Source organism: Falco punctatus, assembly GCF_963210335.1.
Source record: "Falco punctatus genome assembly, chromosome: 5".
In the NCBI taxonomy this organism is placed as follows: domain Eukaryota; kingdom Metazoa; phylum Chordata; class Aves; order Falconiformes; family Falconidae; genus Falco; species Falco punctatus.
This window is the reverse complement of record NC_137584.1, coordinates 865,227-890,988: the sequence shown is the minus strand read 5'-3', so window position 1 is coordinate 890,988 and position 25,762 is coordinate 865,227. Positions and strand designations below refer to the sequence as shown.

At 44.1% G+C, this 25,762-nt stretch overlaps 1 protein-coding gene across 1 annotated transcript in view; it reads right to left on the bottom strand.

Annotated features, from left to right (window-relative positions):
- Window positions 1-17,512: 17,512 nt before the first annotated feature.
- Window positions 17,513-25,762, bottom strand: part of FAXC (failed axon connections homolog, metaxin like GST domain containing) — a 33,221-nt gene continuing 24,971 nt past the window's right edge. Inside the window, exon 7 of the mRNA XM_080388033.1 lies at window positions 17,513-25,229. Within this exon, the coding sequence (XP_080244159.1) occupies window positions 24,946-25,229 (284 nt within the window). The 3' untranslated portion in view covers window positions 17,513-24,945. The remainder of the gene's footprint in view (window positions 25,230-25,762) is intronic.

The following is a 25,762-nucleotide window of genomic DNA, read 5'->3' as shown; positions in this document are numbered from 1 at the left end:
TGCTTGGCCCCAAAGATCTTAACAATAAAATAATATCCCTGAACCACCTCCATGACAGAAAAAGTGCAGCCTGGACAGTGTCAGAAGACAGGATATAATTATGTAACAAGGAAAGACCAAGATTTTGAAAGAGGGAATGAAACGTGGAAGCCTAGCACACTGACAGAAGGATCCATGTGCCCTAACTTTCAGGGCTAAAAAGAACACCAAGCCTGACATTGTTGATTTATGGGTTTTTTTAATTAGCAATGGGAGGAAACAGAAGTCTCCAGAGGTGATCCATTGCCACTGTTGTTGGTGTCTGTCTAAGGATGTTATGAAATGCTCTCTGGAGATACTGTTCCATACATCAGCCCTCATGATCTAATTCCAGTGTAGACATCCAAGAGACATAAGGGAACTAGCTTTGATTTAGACACCTAACTTTAAGACAGCTGAATTAGGTTGGATGTACTTCACTTCCTTTTGTTTAATGACATCTTCCCTTTCCAGAAGACAAAGGAAAAGATTGTGACCCCAGCACATAGTGATGCCAGGTGGTCAGTGTGCAATGGACCCAAAGAGATGCTGACCACAGCAGGAGCCTGCAGCAGCTGGCATTGCAGTGGTCGAAACCCTAGCAGTAGCTTCTGCAGAGATGAGCTTGGCCACCTGAACATTTAGCTAGGGAGACCCCAACATATACATCGTTCTGCCTTCTGCTGTAAACCACAGGAAGACTCAGGCTAACAGCTCGTGTACCTGCATTCACTGCAAAGAATCCAATTTGCATGCAGACAGCAAAAAAACAACCCCAAACACACAAGATTTTCCCCATTACCCCATTAAACCCACACTGAAGAGGAGAAAGGGAAACATGAGCAGCCATGAGAGGCACACTTACATGACTGGGTGCAGATGGATGTAATCTCACTCCAGTATGAAATACAAAGAGTTGCATTACTGCATGGATGTGTTTCAGCTAAAACTTCACCCCCATCTCTCCTCAGACCTTATTTTTGTTGCAGGAATACTGGTGGGGATGGCAGTTGTGAACACCTGCTTGACAGAAATGAGTGTGAAATGCAATACTGCTTGTTCAGCTCTTTGACTACGTTAAGTGCCACTAAAACACTGCAAGTGCTACATATATTATTCAACTTTTAAAGGTATAACGGGAACTGGCAATCATTATTGGCCTGGCCAGAGTCTGTGTCAGATTTCTTCTGGCTGGAAATAGAAAGCATAGCTATTACAATTTGAGTAGGAAAACTTGATCATTAGCCCATATAATTGCCTCATAATATATAAGGACTGGTTTATCTCTCTGTGATCGGACCAGGGAAATAAGCTCATAATTCTCATAGCCAGTGCCACCAGCTTTACTATTGGCCATGCATGGGCTGAAAAGTCCAGCCCAAATTCTGCTCTGGTGGAAATTACGTATAGACCTGGCACAGGCAAAAGAGTTGGGTGCAATGTGAACTCTAGCAATAACCACAGGAAATGAGAAAAAACAGAAAACAAAATAAAGAAAGAAATCCACTCCTACCTTAAAAACACAAGACAATCCCACCAGTCTGTTACCACTGGGCTTCTCTTGCAGTCAGACTTCATCAGCCAAACCAAGGCTGTGCACCAGCAGCTGCCTTCCCCCTGCACAGGACCGGCAGGGCCACAGTCACAACTGGCCGGGCAAGAGGTATTTAGTCGAGAAGGTCCTACAGAACATCTGTTCCAGTGTCACCACACTGTCTAGCATAGAAAACACTTTCTAAAATGTTATCATGGCCCTTAGAAAATGCCAAAAGCCACTGCCTCGGCAACACAGAAAGAGAGCAGAAGACATGATGCACCAGTATCTAAGCATCTAAGATCATGCCATTCATATAAGTATTATTATATTAATAAATAAGTAGGTAATATAAGTGTTCAGGAGTTAGGAAATGACAAAATGAATGCCACCCTAAAGCTGTCAACTACCTCCATCAATATAGCTACACCCCCACAATGACAGTCCCACACTCATATGATGCTTCTCAGAGCATGAGGTTAACTGTAAGGATGGAAGGTATCCCATCAGCTGGCTTGACAGCTGGATTTAATGCACTTGCACACAATCAAATAGTCCACATGATACTTTTTCGGAGCACACTCCATAAAACTGATACTTCTGGGAGTGTCCGTATGTGCAGTGTCATGTCTTTAGTGGGGTATTGCCCTCTGGAGGAACCTTTTCCCCCTCTGATTGTATAGGAGCAACCTCATTCCCGACTTAAGGATTGGCTCTTTACAGTTTGGCAAGACAAATAAGCGCCCGTGATCCCTGTTTTGTTGGATAGCCAGCATTATTGTAGTAGTCACTGCCTTTTGGGTCAATCTCCATGTATGCCGTTTATTGCCAATGCCAGCCAGCTCCAAGATGGATCTGAGGCTGGCTGAGGCCAAGCCCACCAGCAACAGTGGTAGCACCTCTGGGATAACTTAGTTAAGAAGAGGGGAAAAAACTGCTGTGGAGCAGCAGCCAGAAGACAGGAGTGAGAATATGTGAAAGCAACAACCCTGCAGACACCAAAGCCACTGCAGAAGGAGGGAGGAGATGCTCCAGGCACCGGAGCAGAGATGCCCCTGCAGCCCATGGTGAAGCCCATGGTGAGGCAGGCTGTGTCCCTGCAGCCCATGGAGGTTAACGGTGGAGCAGATTCCCACCTGCAGCCCGTGGAGGACCCCATGCCAGAGCAGGTGGATGCCCAAAGGCAGCCATGACACTGGGAAGCTCATGCTGGAACAGGCTCCTGGCAGGTCCTGTAGCCCTGTGGAGAGAGGAACCCATGCTGGAGCAGGTTTGCTGGCAGGACTTGTGACCCCACAGGGGACCCATGCTGGAGCAGCCTGTTCCTGAAGGACTGCACCCCATGGAAATGACCCACACTGGAGCAGTTCATGGAGAACTGTCTCCTGTGGGAAGGACTCCAGGCTGGAGCAGGGGAAGAGTGTGAGGAGCCTCCCCCTGAAGGGGGAAGGAGCAGCAGAGACAATGTGTGATGAACTGACCACAACTCCCATTCCCGGTCCCCCTGTACTGCTGGAGGGGAGGAAGTAAAGAAAATCAGGAGTAAAGTTAAGTCCATGAAGAAGGGAGTGGTGGGGAGAAGATGTTTTTAAGATTTTGTTTTATTTCTCATTAGCCTACTCTGATTTGACTGGTAATAAATTAATTTCCCCAAGTTGAGTCTGCTTTGCCCACAACAGTAATTGCTGAGTGATCTCCCTGTCCTTACCTCAACCCACGAGCCTTTTGTTATATTTTCTCTTTCCTGTTCAGCTGAGGAGGGGAGTGACAGAGTGGCTTTGGTAGGCACCTGGCATCCAGCCAGGGTCAACCTGCCAAAATAAACAAAGAAAAAAGATAAAGGTGAGGCAGCTTTTTCAGGATGGGCAGTACAAACATGGAGCTCACCGTGCTTTGGTTCTTTTGAATCAAAATTAAGGGATGCAGTGAAGAAGCCCCAGGACTGATTACACAGTAAGAAATTAATCTGACAGAGCAAGATGAGAAGGTCTAGAGGATGAGGCCATTTTTCAATTTAAAATCACAGGGAATGTTACAAAAGGGAGAAAAAAAAAAAGTAATTAGGGTAGCTTTTAAACATCACTTCTGAGCAAACAGCCCAGAGGAACCCGAGACTGTCCAAATATCTAAATCAAAATTTAAGAGAGGCCCCAGCACCTGAAATGAAGAATTTTGCCTGGAGCTCTGACCTGTCTTCATCAAACAGTGGTGCTTAAGTACAGGGGAGCATAAACAAAACTGTTAAAAACCAAGAAGGTTAAATGCAATCTTCACTTGAAATGGTCTTGGTGATGAATATCGATTCAAGATAATAGAAAACCTTATCCCTTGTACTCCCCCTCTGCAGCTTTCACCTGTGAAGCTTATCATCAGGCTCTTGAGATGCATCTGTGACCGTTCAGGAAGCCATGCTAGCTGGCAGGGCCGATTTCTGCACAAGGATAGTCCTCAGAACCTTCTTCAGATGTGAAGACAAAGAGGCTGCAAAGCACATAGCTTTCATCAGCCTTATACATTTGTTTAATTTAAATTGGGCTTATGTAGAGCATCAAGTTTGGGAACATCTGCAAAAAAACTTTTGAAGGCCCACTGGAAACCAGCTAGCACCACCTTTGCTGGAAGTTGAACCAGAGCTGACATCACCAGTAAAAATACTGAATAAATTTGGTCAAACATATCCGAATTCCACTGGCACGCAGCAGGGAAAGACTTGATCTACTGTTTTGACACTATAATTATCTGCTACCTGATTTATCCTCTACCCTTTATAAGGTATGACAGTGTTCACTGATCAATCAAAAGGGGTCAAAACCTTTTGGTTTGTGAGCCAGCGCCTGTGTAAAAGAAGAGACTCAAACTCTTATGGGTTACTCTAGGTTTGCAGTTTTAATCGGTCCAGCAGCGTTGGGTCACCTCAGAGAGTCACAAGCTTACAAGATTTTCAGCTTTACATTTATAGTTTCTACAAAGCATTACATAATCTCCTGACTACAAAATGAGTCTATTATCAGTCATTATCTTGACAGTCGGTTTCACAAGTTGTTCTATATCTTGACCACTTCGCTATTTTACTTTTTCTTTCAAGGATGATCGCTTCAGGTTCTGCACTTCTCAGTTCTGAGTAATCACAATAGACAGTCTCCACCGTCTCAGCCTCCTAAAGGTCAGGGTCTTCTGTTCTTAGAAACTTCTTTGAACTGTCAGGTACAGTCTTACTAATATTAAACTTTTATTGTCTAGCATCTATTTGCTGACTGCGCTTGCAGTCCTGGTCTGGGGCTGTACAGGGGACAAAGCTGAGGTACACAGCCTACAGTAGCACTGATCTGGCATTTTCCTCCAACACCTGGCTAACCAGACCTCTTCGTATCAGTATTCTGATACAGTGGCCCAGCAGCAGAGTAGCATAGAGGGTAGCAGTTGTTTTGGTTTGAGTCCACTTTGTGTTTTTTAGCCGCAAGCATTGCCTCCAGCCACTTGCACTTCCTTAAGAGGATTGTTTGCTAGTGATATTTTCTTGAAAAATTGTCAACACAATGTGATGCTGTTGCCTTTGCTTAGGAAAATAAGAGAAGTTAATGACCAGGCATATGTCCAGGAGGGATTACTGATGTCATTAATATTTCTTGTTTATTTAGTGGCTTAAAAATAACAACAGCAACAAAACCAGACTTGTCTCAAAACTTCTGTAGTATGGACTACCTGATCTTGGTAACCTCGGTCCCTCTCTCCCCATCCACCATCCACTTCCACTGCACAGCCTGGGAGAAGCATATTTGGCTTTCAGCTCTACAGACAACAGAAACAGCTGTCAGACCCAAAATGTTCCTTCGGGCTGACTCAGATCAACAGTTCCAGTGAATTTAGGCTGCAGTTGGGGTCACTTTTGGCAAAGACTAGATCACCGAGGGGAAGTCACTGTCAAAAAATATCTCCCACGAAGGGGCAGGCTGTAATGGGGAGGACTTTGTGACCTGGTGCTGAAGGCTCTGAAGGAGGTTGGAGTGCGTTCCTATGGGGATAACTGTGCTTTTCTGAGAGCACAGCACTGAACTGAAACCCTCCACTGCTCAGAGCAGTGCTCTAAATCGCCAGTGGTCCCTCCTGGCCCTCCTCGTCTCTCAGGGAATGACAGTGAGGGGTTCTGTTTTGGAGGGCAGATGAGGCTGAACACAAACCTGCAATACATTTTCTTTGTCCTCCTCCTGAACCTACAGATGTAGAGTTGGGGACTGTGGAGATTGCATCCCTGTCTTGATCGTGTTTATGGACCTACAGAGCACTTATGCAAAGCAGAACAGCTTCAGAAGAAGAAACCGGGAACACATCACTACAGACCACACAGCAGTCCAGTGGAAAACATCTGAGTTTGGATCAGGTTTGTATTAGAGGAGGAATTTGAATAAGTGATTGTCCTAACTCAGCTGAGATTTGGTGTGTGATTGAATGATTTACAGGCAATACTCAAATAGAAAAAGCTTAAAACTCATTATGGATTGGGACTGCCAGTCAAAATTAACATCGTGCTCTGCAAACAACTTGTGGTTTCTATGTACTACTTCTTCCACCTTCACTTGACACAGGCCTACCAGCCATAGGTATTAATTCCCTTTCCATGCAGCAAAAACTGTTTCTTACAGGCGAAACATCAGTACTCCTTTAATGAGAACGCTGTAGGTATGTTCCAGGTGGGACCTCTATGCACCGTGATAGGTTTCCAGTCTTCAACACAGCACTTCTACACTCTATGTGCTACGCATTGCTCCTAAGATAACAGCACTCAATACAAAAAAGTAAAAAATATCTACTCTAGGCATTCATATGTCCCCCTTCATCGCAGGACATGGAAACTCAGTTTCCAGTGTACTTTTGCTCAGAAGAGGAAAAAATGAGACAGTATTTATAAAAAGAACTTGGAGGCCAAGTAAGCTGCCAAGACCTCACAGCAAGGAGTGGAGTTTTTAGAACTGGTTGTTGAGATGCTCTGGAAAGCTCCAGATATTAAAAGTATAAAATAATAATATTTTTTTTTTTAATGAAATGTCTACTTATTGGTAGGTAGGTCACAAGGAACCAGCTGACAGTTTGCAATATCCAATGTTTGAAACAATCAAAAAAGTCACCACTCCCATGCTGCATTCGCTGTTTGGAGGAGGTAACACAAGCAAGCTTCTCAAGCATCTCTGCAGATACAGTTTCTGAATTCCTACCTGTTGTGTTACAAAAGTCATTTAGAACCTACTTTATTGGGAAATGTTTCTGTCAACAAACTCATTGCCCTGATTATTGAGGAAACCAATCATCAAAGGGAAAAAAAACTAGTAACAGAAATGCTCTCCCTGCCTTCCCCAAAAATCAGTTACCGGGGAGCTGTGTGTGGATCTGTGTACATGTGCCACTGTTGGGTACAAGCCTGGAGGCTCAGTCTGGTATAGGTGAGCAGTGAAAGCAACACAAGTATGGAGAAATCCTGCTTCTTGAAGTTTACATGCAGTTTAAGATGTACTGTAATCCAAGCCTTCAGATGAAAAAAATGTGTTGCAACCCAAAGTGGATCTGGGAGGCTGTAGTCTCATGCAAAATAAGCCAGATTTGTAAATCTGTGTAAAACCACTGAGAGATAAATCACATATGTACCTACACAGTGAGTCCAATCCATTCACAGTGGGCATGTGGAGTCTGACCCAGCAAGCATCAGGCTGGCCAAATAGAGATTTTCATCAATCACCCCGTGGTTTCTCATCTGCCCTTCACGATTAAGGGTCAAGGCTCTTTTTGATTTTCCAGTGCCACCTGAGCATCCTCTCCTGTCAGCACGGGCGTGCTGAACCCTGCATCAGGAACTGGTGACCAGCCAATCTGGCAGCTGAAATGATGGGTCAATAACTTACTGGTATGCATCTGGCCGGTATATCCATACACTGCCTGTTACACAGAGTCAAAACTACTTTGGCACAAATTGCAGAGCTCCTACCTTGTCAGCTACCAGGAGATCTTCTTCTATAATTAGCTGGTGGAGCTTGTACTCGGAGAAATACTAGGTTTGCCTCTGCTGTGACCTTCTTTTCCTGCAATGCCTCAACAGAAAGACTGCCTACTCTACTGCAAATAGCAAAAAGCTCCAAAATGTTTGAGAGCTGGTACTACTCAAATACAAATAGCTCTCCCTAGCATCAAAAAGTTACAAAATCAGCCCCTTGAGAGTTGTTCAGAGGTACTTTTGCCTCCACTTTGCAATAGGGAAACTGAGGCATAGCAAGCGTGGGTGACTAGCACAAGGTCATACACGCCAGTAGGAGTTCTGGGAATAAAGCCCAGAAGCTTCTGGCGTATTGAGACACAGGCATATATTTCATACCGCCTTGGCAGGCTGCGGATGCTCTCCTCTCCTCCCCACACTCAGTGTGCCACTGAAACAGCCTTTGTTCTCCCTAACTTGCTTCCAAATGTTTCAAACATCACTTCTGCTGTGAACTGTAAACTCGCATTCAGTCTCTACGGAGCGCTTGTCCAGCTGGTATGTGGCTGTTTCTGCTTGCTGCGAGGCTGGACTTCCTCTGATCCTGAGTATTTGCCAACTTCTGTGCCTTTGACTGGGGTACAGGGTCAGTCTGGAGAGTGTCCTGACATTTTCACTTGTCTTTTGTTCAACACAGAGACCCTCTGGCCACTAACACTGATCACAAGAAGACCCATTTTCATTTGTTTTTAGCAAAAATGTTTAATACTGATTATAATTACAACTTTTACCCTTCGCTAGCTTAGCAAAAAGCTAAGGCAAAAACATAACATCAGCCCATCAGCAAACCACAGGAGGGTCTAAAGCTATAAATTTGCTATATTAAACTGCTTGTTGGCTGAAAGCTACGCTGAACGTGGGTCAAGTCTTTCAATGAAGAAGGAAGAATTCAGAATGTATTTAGGACCACTTGTGAGCACCTCAGACAGCCATTAAACTGTTTGTGGGCTCTCTGCTGTCTTTTTCTTGGAAGGAAGTCCTGACCTCGAAAGTTGTGTAAACACAGGAGTTGTACAAACACGTTTCTCCAGCTCCCCTCTTGCCCTGTGTGCAGTACCAGGAATGGTATCGCATGCTCTCCGCACATTGATGATAAGCTGAACTAACAGGAATATGAAGAAAATGTGCCAAACCCGCAGAGGGAAATGAAAATCAAATCCCCTTTCTCGCATCAGCATCAAATTTTTATTTCTTGACAAGATAGGAGCTTGGTGGCAGGGAAACGAAACGATTAAAAAACAGATAAAAACTAGAAAGAAACCAGATATCCAAGTCATCCACTGCCCTCCCGTGGCTGTGTGTAAAGCACCTCCAAAGCACTTGGCAGCAGAGGGCCTCATCTTCAATCCCTTCAAATACATTTGCCAAATTAGTAGATTGTCTTTATGTTGTCTTTCTCCAGCACTTAATGCTTGGCTGTTGGCTGAAAGATCGTTTTTAACTTAAACAGTGGTAGAAAATTAATCAAAAAAACCAGAAGGTACATTAAGTGTACAATTTAAAAACCATGGCAAAGTAGAATGTATTAATAGTTCTCTACAATTTTTAGAAAAATATAATAGTGCATTCTTGTGACAAATTCAATAAAAACTCTTGCTCTAATAGTATTATTCTCTGAGATTAACACTGTATTTTTTCTTAATACAATGCAGGAGTCCCTGAAAAATACCTGGATGAGGCGCAGATAGAATTACACAGTTGTACTCATTTTCCCATGCTGTTGCCAAAGGGGCAGGATGGGGACTGTCAAGTATCTTGGAATTGTTATTTCATGGCTTTTGATCCAGCAGAATTTTTGGCGTGTGATGTATTTGTTGTCAACACGTATAGGATTGAGGTTTAAGAGATAATCAACAATCCTAAATCAAAAATTGACTATATTTTTCAGAATTTCTGCTGCTTGCACGAGCTGTCTCCCACTTTCGCCAATCAGCAATCTACAAATTGCTAAATTACTGCTGCACTGCTGACACTGCGCAGGTGCCTTGTGTTTCTGTGAAAATAATGTGAAAAGATGTGCTGTTACGACAAAGGTGAGTGCTGAAGGTCAGATGAAGGACAGGTTGCCAACATAGGCTGCGTCAGTGCAGATGTGATAATTAAGGGCAAGCTTCTCCTATGAAGACAGGCTGAGAGAGCTAGAGCTGGGGCTGTTCAGCCGGGAGAAGAAAAGGCTCCGCGAAGACCTTCCAGCAGCCTTCCCGTACCTGAAGGGGGCCTACGAGAAAGCTGGAGAGGGACTTTTTACAAGGGCATGTAGCGGTAGGACAAGGGGTAATGGCTTTAAGCCGAAAGAGGGTAGATTTAGATTAGATACAAGGAAGGCATTCTTTACTGTGAGGGTGGTGAGGCACTGGGTCAGGTTGCCCACAGAAGCTGTAGATGCCCCATCCCTGGAGGTGCTCAACTCCAGGCTGGATGTGGCTTGGAGCAACCTGGTCTAGTGGAAGGTGTCCCTGCCCATGGCAGAGGAGTTCAAACTGGATGATCTTTAAGGTCCCTTCCAACCCCAAACCATTTCATGATTCTATGATTCTCTGCTGTGGATGCCCCCACCAGGGCAGGGTGGGGGCAGCTGCTCCACGCAGCAGCAGGTTCCGGAATCTAGTGGAGGGATGTCCCGTGCTGCCCAAACCCATCGCAGCCACTCTGTGGTTGTGAGGAAACCCCTGAGCAAGGGAACGCAGTGGCAATTTTGAAGAATGTACAAGTTTTCCTATTTAAATATGTCTCCACGGTAAGTAGCCAGCATGGAGGAAGAAGGAAGGGCCCTGGTTTCCTCCCCACCAGAAGATGGAAGAGATGGCTGAGGTGGTGACACAGCAAAGCCTGGAGGCATTTGTTCCAGCACAACATAGCAGCTCCAGAAAGCAAGTACACTTGGACAGCTATGTCCAGACACCACAAAAGGAAGAGTAGGTGGCCGGGAACTGGAAACAAGAGAAAGTAAGGAGGCAGATTTGCCACCGCATGGGGATCTAGAAGTCACCTGAGCATGGCAGCAATACCTCACTACCACCACATATCCATCAATGCAAGCACAGAAGAGATGTCTTCAGAGGAATGATTCAGGATGCAGCAGGGACCTTCCTTGCAGCTGACAGTAGTTGATCATCAAAGAGGGTTCTGCAAAAGTAGAAGAAATGGGCACAAACAACAGATTTATGTACGTTTCCCTGATGTATAAATACAGCAAGATTGGATGGGACATCTCATGTGTCTCTTCTGGTAACAATAAATAATGAAAATCTACAACAGTGCCACATGGGCAACCCCTTGAAGAAAGATGTCAGGGTCTTTTTTGCAGCTTCTTCCAGATCTCTTCAGAGTCTCTTTCAATTTTCCCCAGGAAAGAAAACAAGTCAAAACGTTCAATGCTGGATCCTCTCTTAGTGAGATGGCAGCCTGCACAAACAGGAGGGTGCACACCACCATGTGCAGGAGCAGCCAGCTCTGCTAGAGACTTGTCAGAACCAGGAGGAGGAGATTGAACTGCAGAAGCAAATTGAAGCCCAGCTTCAGCCATCCACAAAAATGTTTTGCTGAATGCAAAGTGGATGATTTATTTCTGCTTCCTCATATACAACTGCCAAGAGATGAAGCATCAAGTAGAGACCACTAGATGTTTTAGAAACATGGTGTATCTGCATTAGGTGATGGAATTGTCGCTGAAAGCTCGTGGCATGATTCACTTGGCTTGAATGCTAAACTGGCTGACTATACCCTGCTTAGGATGGGGAGGTTAAAGGAAGGGAAGGATCAGCACTTTAAATTACAAACATCGTTCTCTCATTTAGAGTTCTGGATAAAAAAGAACTAGTGATATTTTGAATATGTATGGAACAAAATGCTGACTAAACTAGGCCAGGAGGGGGGCATCGAGGGGTCTGACATCTCCAGTGTCAGTCAATCACTCATATCTATTTCATTTCATTCACATGTCAAAAAGAAAAAAATATTTACTTACCTAACAAAGCTTTGTTTGCTTATGTTTGCAGTGGCCTGATGACATGAGCTACCCTCAACTCTGGTACAGAGGCAAACAGGCTTAGATTACAGTTAAAAATGGCACTTCTGTTTGACAGAGATTACACACAGAGCGAGAATGAAAAACCAGCTAAACGGGGACTTTGTTGGGCCTTTCCTTATTCGGGGCATTGTTATACCAGATCAAAATCAGGCTGATTGACACCTAAGTTGTCATTTTAACCCCAGCACAGAACTTTGGGGATGAGCAATTAATAACTGGCCCTGGCACCTCCCAGCAGCAGGGAATCAGATAAAAAGCACAGTGTGAGGCTGCTGCTCGGGCCACGGCTACGTCAAACTCATTTCCCTAGAAATATTTTCACTTTGAAGCATCTTTCTGTCTTGAATCGGGATGGAAACAGGAACGTTTCATAAGATTTGTAAGCAGAAATATTGCAGGACAACTCATTCTGCTTCAGCATTTTTTGCCTTGTTGAGTGGCACGGTGCGTATGGGAAGGGTGCCCAGGAAGGCAGCATCCAGCAGGCTGCAGGCAAGTACTCAAGCCAAAATAAATGACCTGTGTCTCCTCTGAGTCATTCCAGCCATGTTTTGGTATCCGTGAAATTTAATCATGGAAGTTTGTAATCAGAGCTGTACAAATTATGATTTTATAAACATGTTTACCTGAATATTATTTTATTTACCATTTCCTTCCTCATCTCAGTTTCTTCTCCATCTTCCCATCTCCTCAGCCGCCAAAAGACAGTAGAATACAAGATTGTCTGTAGAGCTCAGAAAATGTTTAATTTAGATGTTGAATGACCCTCTTTCTGACATACGCTTCAATGAAATAAGTATGCACTTGTATTTGTGCAAGTAAAAGTTGTCACAAAACCTGCTAGTGTTTACTCATGCTAAAGAGAAACCTCAAACACCAGCAGCAAATCCAGAAGCTTCTCACCTTATTAGCATGGAAAATGCTCAATTTTAAGATAATCTGATACAAGCCATTTTGAACACTTCAAAATGCCTGGTTTTAGACTGGTAAAAGTTTACCACAAAACCTATCTGGCCTTTTTGCCCGCATCAGCTACTCTGAGACAGACTACACCATCATTGCAATAAAGCACGCTGTTCCATACAGACTTTGCGAACAGGAATCTGCCCACTGCAGCCGCTCGATCTCCATTGTCGCTTATCGTAGCATTAAATATGATGGAGGCACCCTCCTATAGATTTCATCCTTCTTTCTCCCCACAGAGTTTTAAAATTGTACTAGGCAGAATTTTAAAACTTCAAGTAACAACCATTAGGTTTGCATGTGTATAACAATTGCTCATCTTCTGTACCTTCCTCCTATCAAAACCTTCTGTTTTACCCCATTTGTTTAAATGCTTGCTCTTTTTTCCCACCAGCCACAGCTATTTGCAAGCAAGTATCACATACATGGGTCCTTTCTGACACTCGCCTGATGCTGTCTGGCTCAGGCAATGCGTGTTTCCAAAGCTCTCATGAAATCTATCTAAGGATTAAAATAATAATAATAATAATAATAATAATAATAATAATAATAATAATAATAGTAATAATAGACAAGGCAAATCTTGTCCTGGAAATCTAAGTACTTGACTTTTACCCATCTTGTCAGCCAGCTCCAAAACCACGGAGAGATTAGTTAGCAATCGTACCACTCATTATTGTTTGTCACATTTTTAGGCTCATTGTAGAAGTAACTAATACTTTCGTGGCTTTCAATAAAAGACTGAAGATTTCTTTAACAACTTATCTAAGGGCTTTGATATTGTAAACTATTTCATTACACGGCCTTTAAAAAGATTGCTCTGCTTTCTGATTCCCCAAGTGAGTTCTAGATTTATCCATAGCTATGTAAATGGTGTATCAGATTTAGTTACTTTTTTCCCCTCTTTGTTTAAGGTTTGCTTTTGGCCTTACAGCAGAAAGCAAATAAATTAACTAACAATACTTATAGCAGCTAGAAATTCTTCATATCATCCTCAGACTTTTACAACCCCTTGGCATTCTGCAGGATTTTGGTAGCTGGTTATGAGCTACAATGACATCCAGGCACTTCCCAACTCACATTTGTTAGGACGCATACATTAAAGTAAATGTAGTCTTTTGAATTATTTTAATGGGAATAGCAGGGCTGGCATTGGCTTCCAGAGGATAGCTGGGAGAATATTTACTCTTCAGATGGCACTAAGCCTGAGAAGGCAGAATAGCCACAGTCCTGATTTTAAAAGGTGTAACAGTACTTTACACCTGAAATATTAAAGTTTTCTGGAGCTGTAAGAGGAAAAGCATGAACTGTTCACAATTTGCAGAACTCAGGAGAAAGGAGGCACAAATTTCACCCCTTGCTTTTTCAGGAATAAAAGATGCACACATTTGGGAGCCAGCTGCTTGTTTTTCCATCAGCAAACCTTTGCATTTTCCCTTTCCGAATCACTGCGTGACAACGAATCACTGTGTGACAACGAATCATTGATTACCTTCAGTGGTGGCACCAAACAACAGGGCTGGGTGCAGAGAAAGGCTGCGGTAGGGGGAACCTTTCCTATGCTCAGCCCCAGGCCCCCCAAGCAACAGCAAGCACGTCGCTCCACCTCCGAGCACTTTGGATCCTCCTGGCAGTAATCGCCTTTCCCTGCTCCGCTGCCTATTTCTGTGATGCTGTATTCACAAGTTAAAAAAGGTGTCGGGAAGCCATGCCAACAGGAGCCACATTAGCATGTGGTGAAGCTTGCACTCTGAATAATTATGGTTTTCTTCGTCACAGAGAATCACTGTTTGTGAAATTACGGCAGTTTCTCTATGCATAGATGTAGTCCATAAATCAAAGCTTCTTATTAGATAATAATTGTGCCTCAGGTGGCTCCCAAACAAACGCTGCCTTCAAAATGATGGCCCAACCTGAAAACCTTCACACCTGGGCAGAGAAAATTCATCTGTCAGGTCTGTACACCCCCAGCCACGGCAGATTTGGCTGTGAAGGACAGAGAAAGGGCCTCTGCGTGGTGGCAGCCCACGCTTCCTCTCTCCAAATCTTATTATTTCGGTACCACATTTCTCCTTTAAATCATTTCCTGCCTACTTTGACTAACAAGGCTCTATTTTAAACCCTCAGCTTCCATCCTAGAGTAATCAGTACTTCTCCAAGACGCTCTAACCCACATAAAGTGCATCTGCTAAGCATATATTTGATGCCTATTGCTTGTTTATGTCTTTCCTTTCTTTGAGTCCATCCACTGGCTCTTCCTATATCAAATTCCAGTTTCTCGCACATAGTTTCAAGGCTTTTGACAACTATCTTTCTAGTCTTGTCTATTACAGCATCTCAACAGGGATGTTGTGAAAATAAATTTGTTAACATTTATGAAGCACCCAGAAACCATGGTAATGACTACCACAGAGAAGCTCACAAAGAAATTAATAATTTTTTCCATTGTAGGGCTTAAATCCTGCACGGTAAATAAGGCTTGGGGGTCACACTTCATATGAAATCACCTCATCATTAATTCACCAGTCTCTACCCCCTGCACCAGGTGAAGCAGAGGTCTTCAGGGGGAAAAAAATAATAGTGAGAGAGCAAAAGAACTTAAATCCGCAACTCCATGCTTATGCAAAAAGAGGTGGCATTAAACTGTATGGGCAATTGAACTCTGGGATTTCCTGACTGGAGCGCTCGACATTACAACCTGAAGTTTCCTTGAACAACTTCTCCCACCTAAAATGGTACATCATTTCCCTCAAAACATATCAAAATAGAGGCGATGGCTGGGATTCCAGGTAAAGACACAGCTGTTATAGGACTCAGTTGGGGATTAAGAGATAATTTTGACCTCTGACTGTAGGGTACACTCCTGAGCTACACGTTCAGCTTCCACTGCCACCCACGGAGATCTGGGCCATACAGTCAGCACAGTGGGAGCGGTTCAGCTCACCTGAGAGCAGACACTTCTGGCTGCACAGACCACCCAGAGCAGATTTTCATGGATTGCAACAACGCAGACACCTAGAGATGCCTAGCAAAGTCTTACTATAAAATCAAATGCATGTGGCCCAATCCAGAGCCAAATACCGAAACAACAGACTTTCTCTTCTCACTCTTGTTGCATCGCTTTTTCCGAGATTGCAAACCTCACAGCAGGCAGTCTGAGCTCACGAAGAAGATTGTGTGCAAGGACTCAAGCTGGACAGAACATTTAGGCCCTACCATAACATTGAATAATACTAGTTACACCACCACCACCACTACTTTCTTTTTCTCTTTAAGGTGGTTATCCAGGGTGGGATTTGGTTGCCTGAAAACAGGTGTTTAGACATCATTGACGTGCCATTAAGATAGCCTGTCTGGCTTCCACCTGCCACTCCTGGTCTCAGGTCTCCCCTGGATCCTGCCAGCCAGCTCAGCACAGATGTTCCAGGTCTCCCAGGGTATCTCAGGATGTACTGGGCACCTACCTTGGACAACTGAACATCAGCCTCGCAACAGACATCAGCATGGGGACAGACCCGATAAAGAGACTTCTGATCAGCTGCCATTAACAATTTCACTGGAAAATGAGGAATATTAAGAGTCATAAAATGGTTTGGGTTTGAAGGGACCTTTAAAGATCATCTAGTCCAACACCCCTGCAGTGAGCAGGGACAGTATTTCCCCACCATGATGCAGCCAACTACTAAACAGCTTTTCAGGGAAGTTGTTTGTGCAGTTCCATTAAGAGCGCTGTCCTGGGGAATTCTTGGACCACGTGCCTCCACCTCCCCAAGTGGAAAACACAGGCACCCTCACCTTTTCAGCAGTGCTCTCTGAAGTAAGGATCAGGCGTACCACGACATACTATGATTGACCAAGCTCCTGCTGACAAGGGCGCAGTAAGCAGCTGCATGTGCCTGCACGGCTCAGAACCACCAGGTTACATCCAGAGTATTTCTCACATGCTGTAATTTAAAGTTTTTGGGACTGGGAGATAAAGAGAGTTTGTGTGTATTTCACCAAGACACAAGTTAACTGGAATCGACCTTGACAGGGCTCTCAGCTTGGGCTGCCAGCTCTCCTGAGCTCACAATATTTAATGTTTCACGTCCTGCATTTCAACCTTAGGTACACGTTTTTCTGACCTCTGCTTATTAACTACATTGACATTTCTAACCTTAATGGAGGAGAAAAAGTCTCTAAACATCAGCCTCACCAGCCATAAAACCGTAAAGCCATGAAAAGCTAAAAACCTATTCAGAATGGTACTACAGGGTTGGGCCCAACTGGACTCCCCCCCTTTAATGTTCAGGTAGGTGAAGCGCATCTGCAACACCAATGTCATCACTTAAGAAGCGGGATTTGATGTCAAGCCTCTGTGAGGTCTAAAAGCACCTGTGTATAGTCTTGCAACTTTATCACTTGCATGCTGTTGCCCCATATTTCTTCCAGCAATGTCACATCTCCTGTCACACAGTCCTGGTGCCACGCTCAGGGCAGCACACCAAGTCTGGTTAAGGACTTACACTTGCTGAAAAATTTCCAAAATATTACTGCACAACGAAACAATCCAGCACAGTGCTTTGGGCAAAGACCTTAAAGCTTATGCACTCCTGATGGAGTTCCCTTTTCAGAATTATTTATTTTCACACTGGTAGCAGTAGTCATGAAACCAAGAGAGAGAGGGGAGCAAAGAACCCTCTCATGCCCAAGTTTAACTGCAGTCCTTCATCTTGTGCTGGCTCCCAAAATCCTTCCTCCAGCATCAAGTGGAGAGCTCAGCAGTGACAGTGACCCCATCCAAATAATGCTGGTGGCTAAAGTATTTGCCTTGGAGATGAGCATTTAACTCGTTGGCCATTAAAAGTTTCATGCAACCCCCAGCTCTCATACTTAAGAGAACACCATTATAGTTCACAGCTCTACAGAAAGCACAGACACATTCAGAATAAGGACATGAACCAGGAAGGTATTTTAGATCCGTTTGTTATAATTTACACACCAATGACATACAGCATAAAGACAAAATATACAGATTTTCATATATATACACACATGGATCAACACAGTGCACAATTCAAAGTTATGTTACAATTAAGTGTACAATTTTAAATATGGCTTTATAAACTAGTAGTAATAACAGTGCTAAAATAATGTACGTCTCCTGTAAGTTCATAGACAAACAACATAATGCAGCTACAGCATTACAGTCCTCATTTAGCAATGTGTTGCTTCATTTTGTTAGTTCATCCTTGTACACTGCAACTACCTAGATATATCCCTCCCCCCATATCCACCTGCATATACTTTATTCTTGCTGTATTGCACATCCCAACGATTAAAACTTCGGGACTACCATTCTTCAAGTATCCTGAAAAATAAAAACCTGTACATTCAACGAAAGATTTGTCATAAGAACAAACTAAGAAGTGAGGGGGAAACACACACAAACTAGTGCCCAGTGAGAACATCAACACAACCAGTGAAGCTTAAAAAAAGCACTTTAGTTTAGAGAGCTTAAAAAAACAAACCACAGTCACATCTTGTTTGCCTTACTGCCCCAAATAAGGCAAATTTTTAGGTGAGGATAATTAGGCACAGAAGTAAGAGAGGTGGTAAATTCTGGGTCACTTGGAAGCTCGGTCAGAAACACCAGCCCCGCTGAAGCAAACTGCACTTCTGTCAGCAGCTTCAAAGGGGGCAGGATTTTATTTCTTCTGCAAAAGTTGAATGCCTTTTGGAAGCACATGCTCCGCTTCAGCTTTAGTTTGTTGAGCTGAATGTGAAAATCATTACATGAAATCCTACAATCCTTTTTATGCACAAGTCAGGCTAAATGTTCATAACAATCTCCTCTGGCCTTAAAAATCTGGTAGTGTGGCAACCAGAATGCAGTACTAACAGTTTAGCACTGTAGTGACACACAATGTTTTCATTGTCTGAGAATCCTGTGCTGTGCACTGACATCCCATTTCTTTTCCAAACCCCTCAGGGAGCTTCAGAAACCTCTGCTGGGAAATAGTTCACATTAGGGTACTTCCACAGGGAAGGAACGCAAAAGAAGCCCTCCCCAATGGCTATCAAAGAAAGGACTGCCCAAAACGAGAGACAGAGATGATTCATGTTGCAACACTTTTCTCCACTAAGGCAAAGCTGTGAAGACTAGCTTAACTGGCTTAAAAATTAAATCCCCCCTCCCGCTAGCAACCCACACAGTACAGGGGCACACATCCCTCCACAGTGCACCAGCTGAACAAGACAGCCCATGTTCACCAGCAAGCTCAAAGCCGTGCTCACTGCAGTGCTCTGTAACGGGGTCTTGCCCTTCGTCACCGGGATGCAGCCAGTGCTGCAGCACAGGCACGGGATGACAGCATGCCAACAGCCTCACCAGAGCCACAGCTACCAAAATGAGTCCCTGCGCTGGTCTACCTAGCACTAACGGACACCCGAAGCCTAGCATAGCATACGGGAGCATCTGTAGCACTGATCAGCTGCTGAAAACCACTGCAGTCATTCAAAGGTACCTCTGATCCTCTTGGTCCACAGCATTAAACACCATGACCTGGGCACTCCTCCAGATCACAGCCACTGACACATATGGGCATGACACACCTATGCTATGTATATCCATTTCCATACGCCAGCTACTGGGCCATCCAATGTAATTCTGCATTTGGACAGCATAATTTGCTTTATTTCGATCACGTGCCTAGTTCATAATTTTGCAGTATCTGGGGATGGTGGAGGTTAGGCTAAAAAGCTACTTGTCAGAAAACAGATTCAAATCCTTATTCAAACATCTAAGGACAAGACCCACTTGAATTCATCCCCTGCCACAGAAACTTCACTTGGTGAGCTGCCCTGCATAAATCTGCAACATAACACACTTTTCCAGCAGGCAATATTTTGTAAGGCTTAGCATCTGACAGATACAGCCCTTTCAATGAAAACAGTATGAAACTGTCATGATTACTTGAGCAGACGTCACTGACAAAAGGAAATTTGTGCCTGAACTGTTGCTGCAGAAATATTTCAGGCAATATTTTTTCAAAGAGAATACAGATCTGGAGGGACATTGCCAAGGTTTTAAAGATCAAAATGTGTGACTTGCAGTGCTATAATTGGATGGAAACAGTCCTCCAGATCTGAAACATCAGGTTTGGTTTGGTTTTTAAATCAAGCACCACATTTGTAGGATTTCTGTAGGACCTATACATCCCAGCGTCTGTTTTCCCCACTCAGTAACAGTGAGCTCTGCTGACAAGAGCCAGTGAGTCCGACAGGGGTAAACGAATCCCTTCTGACATGACAGAGTGTTACACAGTCAAACACTGCAATTCACATGAAAAAAGAACAGACTGCTTCAAATCTAACTCTACTGGAAACGCAGGGCTTGGTTTAAACTCCCATTTGCCAAACTAGGAGCAGACCAATTACCTACTCTCTTAAAGCAGCACTATGGAAACAAAGGCAATACTTGGCTTTTGGTGGTATTTAAGGTAAAGCAATCAGAGAAACTGTGCTGTCTCCTCACCAGGATGAGGGGCCATCCTCCAGCTCGTGAGCAGGACAGGGCTCCCGCCCAGCAGCTGGAACAGCGGCATTAGCCAGGCCACAGGTTCAGGTTCAGCCCAAGTCCTCCTGCAGCAACCCACCACCCGGCACCCTCCCCACATCCCACCCTCTCCTCTCCCACCCATTGCCTCCTCACCTGACCATCCAAGGGCCCCTGCACTATTTTGGGAGGGGTCAGACAGTGTGAAGGAGCCCAAGCTAGCTTTCCTCCCACCAGGACCACATACCGCTGCCTACCCAAAACCAGCCCAGGACTGTGGCTGGGACCACAACCACATTTATTTGCCACTGACAGCCGTGATACTCTCAGAGACCTCATGGACATCTGACTTGTGACAAGAGTCCCTGAACCTTTCCTAACATCACCCCGCAATGAGTGCCTGGCCACAGCAGCAGGACTCCCAGCTTGGGAAAAGCTTTACGTGGTCTGTGTCACCTCAGAGATGACATCATGGCATCCATCGCCCTCTCACTTGAAGATGCCATCCCAGCTCACCCACTGGGCAGTCAGCACCCTGCAGCTGTCCCAGGTTTCATGGCTGCAGGGACACCTGACATCCCTGACCCCGATCAGCAGCATGGTCAGGACCTCTGGCATCCCTACAACAGATTTGCTTGCAATTTTGATCAGTGAGGGAGAAAAAAAAACCAAAACAAACAAACAAAAACACCCAATACAAACACAAAACCACTACACACACAAAAAAAAAAGGGGGGGGGGGGGATAAAGATGCTTTCCAACTATTTTTAGATCTGCACAGCCCCTCAGCACCAGGATGAAATACCAAGATGACTGAAGGAGGAAAATAAAAAAGCCCACCAAACACACTGCAATACTTAAGAAAACGTTGCTCTTTCAGCAGAATTTTGGAAAGTTAAAAACATCTGTTCTTTGGGTTTTTTTGAAGAAAACTCATCTTCTCTTTACCCATGCAAACGAAAATGAACTAACACTCTTCACCTTTTCAAAGATGTTTACAAAAAAAACCAACCCACAACTTTTTTTAACATATTCCGCCCCCTCCTGCCCCTTCCCGCCACCTCCCTGGAACACTTTACCAAGACCAGCTTCCAAAAGAAAAAAGCTTGGAGTAAATCCTTTTAAAGAGATCTAATAGTCAGTATTTGTTTCTGGAAGGAATAAATAAATGCAAGTATTTCCTACCAAACCTGAACAAAATACTACACCTAGAAACTCCTAAAGAGATGTCATTTCCTAATTTCACCTCTAGTTTGAAACACAGCCAAAGCTAAACACACAGACTTTATCAAGAGTAGCTGTCACGAGGAGAAAGCCAACCAACTTCTCCTCTAAAGTAACCTGAGTAGTCCCTCAGAAAGGGAAGGCATGTGACAAGTTGCAAAGTAAGTTCACCTCACCGATTAACACCCTGAAAAACTCAACCAACAGCAAAAAGCCACTTTGCCTTCTGCAACCCCTTCCGATCCGCTCTTCACCCTACCCAGGGGTGAAGCCCGTTACTTGGCTGCTCAGGGTGAGATTAAGCCTCTGCTGCAATTTGCCAGTTATATGAAACAAAAGCAAAAAATGGCAGGGGCAAACATAACCACGGCCCAGCAAAGCACCTACATCCTCAGCACAGCTCCCCATGCCGCTGTGTGGCAACACTGGCTCTACCCACCATGCCAGCAGCTCCCCGTGCTGGCAGACACAGGAGGCTGTGGTGTGACACCAGCTGTGCACCGTGGTGGCGTTTCCATCTCTGCACCCACCGCTGGCTGCGTGCGGCCACACAAAATCCAGATCCAGCTGCATGCACATGGGAGGGTAAAATGACATTGCTGACTTCTGGTTAACCTGTGTTTCAGGATGCTGCAAGGGACGCTGCCACAGAGAGATCTGTCAGCCCACCAAAATTACAAAGGTGATACTATCCACTGAACTCAGGCTGGTCTTCTAATAACTGTGACTCACAGCTGGGACTCGTCAGCTGCAAGCACACCCTCCCAATGCTGAAAAGATGGAGAAAGAACAGCCTTCAAACACACATGGGCAAATGCAAGAGAACATTTCCATCAGAATTTCAAACACACAAACATTTTTAAAGAGGAGCTTTTTGACATGGATGCCTTTTATCCAGAATACCAATACCTACATTTTTGCAGGTATAATCTGCCCTGACTTGGCTATGAAGTTTCACAGGCATTGCAGGCCATCACCTCTGTGCTTTCAAGCCCAAGAATTTATCTTCTTGTGCCCTATTCCTGTGCTTAGTTTCCTGAGAAGGTTCCAAGTAACTGGATTGTATCCTCCTCCTTCTTCGTTTTGGTTCAAGTGACACTTGCTGACAACAGGAGACACCACTGGCTAGGACGTGACTCCATGGACATGCCCAAGGAACTGAGGAAGGTACAAATTCATACCTTTCTCAGACCACACCAAACTCATCAGCTCTAACTGTGGTGGCTCCTGTGCATGAACAGACCTGGGAACTCATGTGTGTTCCCCTGCTTTCAGAGCCACAGCTAGCTCCGTGTTTCCCCAGAGCAAGCAGTTTCCCCTGCAGGAGACACTCAACGATACAAAAAAGAGAGGTATTCTTTGAAAGCTGGAGTTGTTTCAAGCTCCAGACTACTATGACTACCAACAATTAACATCCTAAAGTAGCTGTCTGCCCTGTCTGCTCCCAGAACATACGGCACAAATAACACATTATAAAAATTTTGCTGAGGGATCCAGATTCATCTAACTGTAAATCACTGAGAAAGTCGTAATTAAAGTATTTTTAAATGGGCCACCACCAAAGTCTGCAGGCAAATACCTGATTTTATATGCATGTTTACAAATACCACAGCTATCTGTATGTTCTTTGTGCTTTATCTCTGCTTAAAACCATTAGTCATGGCCAAGCAACCCTGATGTAAATGCTTACCTTCAAAGTGGTAAGTAAATCCAATGGATTCATTCTCACCTCTAACCTGCATTTAGGGAGACAAAACCAAAGTATCTCAGCACCTGTGCAATCATTCTGGATTTAGCATTCCAGATTCACAGATGTGCTACCAAAGTCTCCTTAAAAATCAGTTATTGTTTCAGCACCTGGAAATCCCCACAGACAGCAGTGCTGGCACCGCTGTCCTAGCTCAACTGCCTCCCATGCATCAGTTTTAGGGACTGTGTAAGCCAGCGCAGTGGCCAGCACCTAAGGAAGCACCTTCCTAGGCAGCTCTAAAACATTTGATTGCCTGGCCCAACATCTTCCATTTTCACAGCATCCCGTGCCTAAAAATACCCCAAATCACTTTGCAAGCTTCATGGGTTTGACATGTCTGTTGGTAAAAAGCACAAAGCATCCACTGCTGAGATGCACTAGGGTTTTAGTAACAAATCACAATTCTTTAGCCTTGTCTAACAATAGCAGACAACAGCCAGGGGCATGAAGTAAAAACACAGTAATTCAAAATCACAGAAGAAATTTGGCCAACACACATTCCAGATGAGTGTTTGGGTGGTTACACATTAAAACTGACATTTCCCTCCTGAATAAAAATATTCTGGAGTAGCAATTTCAACCTTCTTTTGAACGAAAAAGAACAAGAAACACTAAAAAGCTCCTTTCTGTAGGAATATGTCTTCCTCCTGCCTTCCTTAACTATCTCTGGAAGAACTAGGAGCAGTTCTTTCCTACAGACACTGTAACATGCACCTAGAGTACAGGCAGCTATCAAATAAAATACTCCTGGAACTCCACCGAATCACAGAATCGTTTAGGTTGGCAAAGTCCTTTAAGATCATAGAGTCCAACCATTAACCTAACACTGTCAAGTCCACCACTAAACCATGTCCCTAAGTGTCATGTCTACACATCTTCTAAATACCTCCGGGGATGGTGACTCAACCACTTCGCTGGGCAGCCTGTTCCAATGCCTGACAATCCTTTTGGCAAAGAAGTTTTTCCTAATACCTATCTAAACCACCTCTGGCACAACTTGAGGCTTGTTATCACTTGCTACTTGGGAGGACAGACAAACACCCACCTCGCTACAACCTCCTTTCAGGTAGCTGTAGAGAGCAATAAAGGTTTCCCCCTGAGCCTCCTTTTCCCCAGACTAACCCCCCCCAGTTCCCCCAGCTGCTTGTCATAGGACTTGTGCTTCAGATCCTTCACCAGCCTCATTATCCTTCTTTGGACACACTCCAGCACCTCAATGTCTTTCTTGTAGTGAGGAGCCCAAAACTGAACACAGAATTCAAGGTGCGGCCTCACCAGTGCCCAGTACAGGTGAATGATCACTTCCCTGGTGCTGCTGGCCACACTGTTTCGGATACAAGCCAGGATGCTGTTGGTGGCCACCTGGGCACACCACTGGCTCATGTTCAGCCAGCTGTCAACCAAGACCCTCAGGTCCTTTTCAATAACAGCATCAATCATTTTCTTCGATGGGAGAATGGTGTGCCAGTCATCCCTCTTCCATATTTGTCCTCAGTCCATTCTTGTAAAGATAAGATATCAACACAAACCAGCTCTGACAAATGTTCCACTTCCCAGAGGTCTGTCCCACCTGGTTGTGGTACGTGGTTTCAAATGTGAACAAAAATGTAGACTGAAAGGTCCGGTCCTGTTGCCCTCTGGACCTTCCATTTGCCCGTGTGTGTTTTAAACAACTGTTTACCTTGGTTCCACCTGAACAGTTACACAAAATGAAATAAAGTTGAAATAGTCCAGGTAGCACGTGACAGCTTAGCCAAGCACAATGGTCTCTTCCAAAGTGGTATAAACCTCCTGCTGATCTGAAGGAGAAAATAAGTAAAACTGATCCCAAGAAACAGCTTCTCTGCAAAATGGGAGATGCTTGTACACATCACTTGCATTGTTCATGATCTCTGTACTCATCCATGTCCACATCTGAATCAAAGAGGGAGTGTCCAGTGTAATCTGTGTCAGGAGTTTGAGAAATACTGTTCCCTTCCTCATCAAATGTTTCTGTCCTTGAATAAAAACTGAAGTCCTGCAAAGGGGAGTAAGTCTTGCTTGCTTCACTGCTTTCCTCAGATTCATACAAAGTGTTATCATCATCATGGTGCCATTCTGGCCAAAATTTCCTCCTTATTCTTTCACAATACATAGCAAGGTTAATCAGTTCTCCTGCAACACAGCACAACAGACTCCAGTAAATACATCCAGTCAACAATGCTTTAACTCACCTTCTAATGCAGAAACTGTTTGGAAACAAATTGTGCAGGTTCTTGCCAAAAAGGTTTCAAAATTCCAAGATCCCATCAATCCTTTTAGCAGCTGTTTGTAACTTTCATGTAACTTAAAATACTTATTAACAATATACATACAAGGGTTACACTGCAATAAGCATCAAAGTACACAGCAAAATAACTATCCCAAATTCAACCTCTACAGAAATAAAACAAGACACTAATACTGTAAATGTTTCACAGTAGAATTCTTGTTGATTTTGCAGAAACCTGGTTTCTAAAGACAAAATTTGATCCTATAGATACTGATTTTGGGGGTTCCACCACCAGATGGCAGCGTTGTCTGCAAGATAAATTCATATTTTTAAATTTATATGCTTACTGATCACCCCGATGTTCCCAGCCTTAGTTTCTTATGTCTTATGTTTACACATATATGTATGCTTAGAGTGTGCTTAGAGAATAAATTAC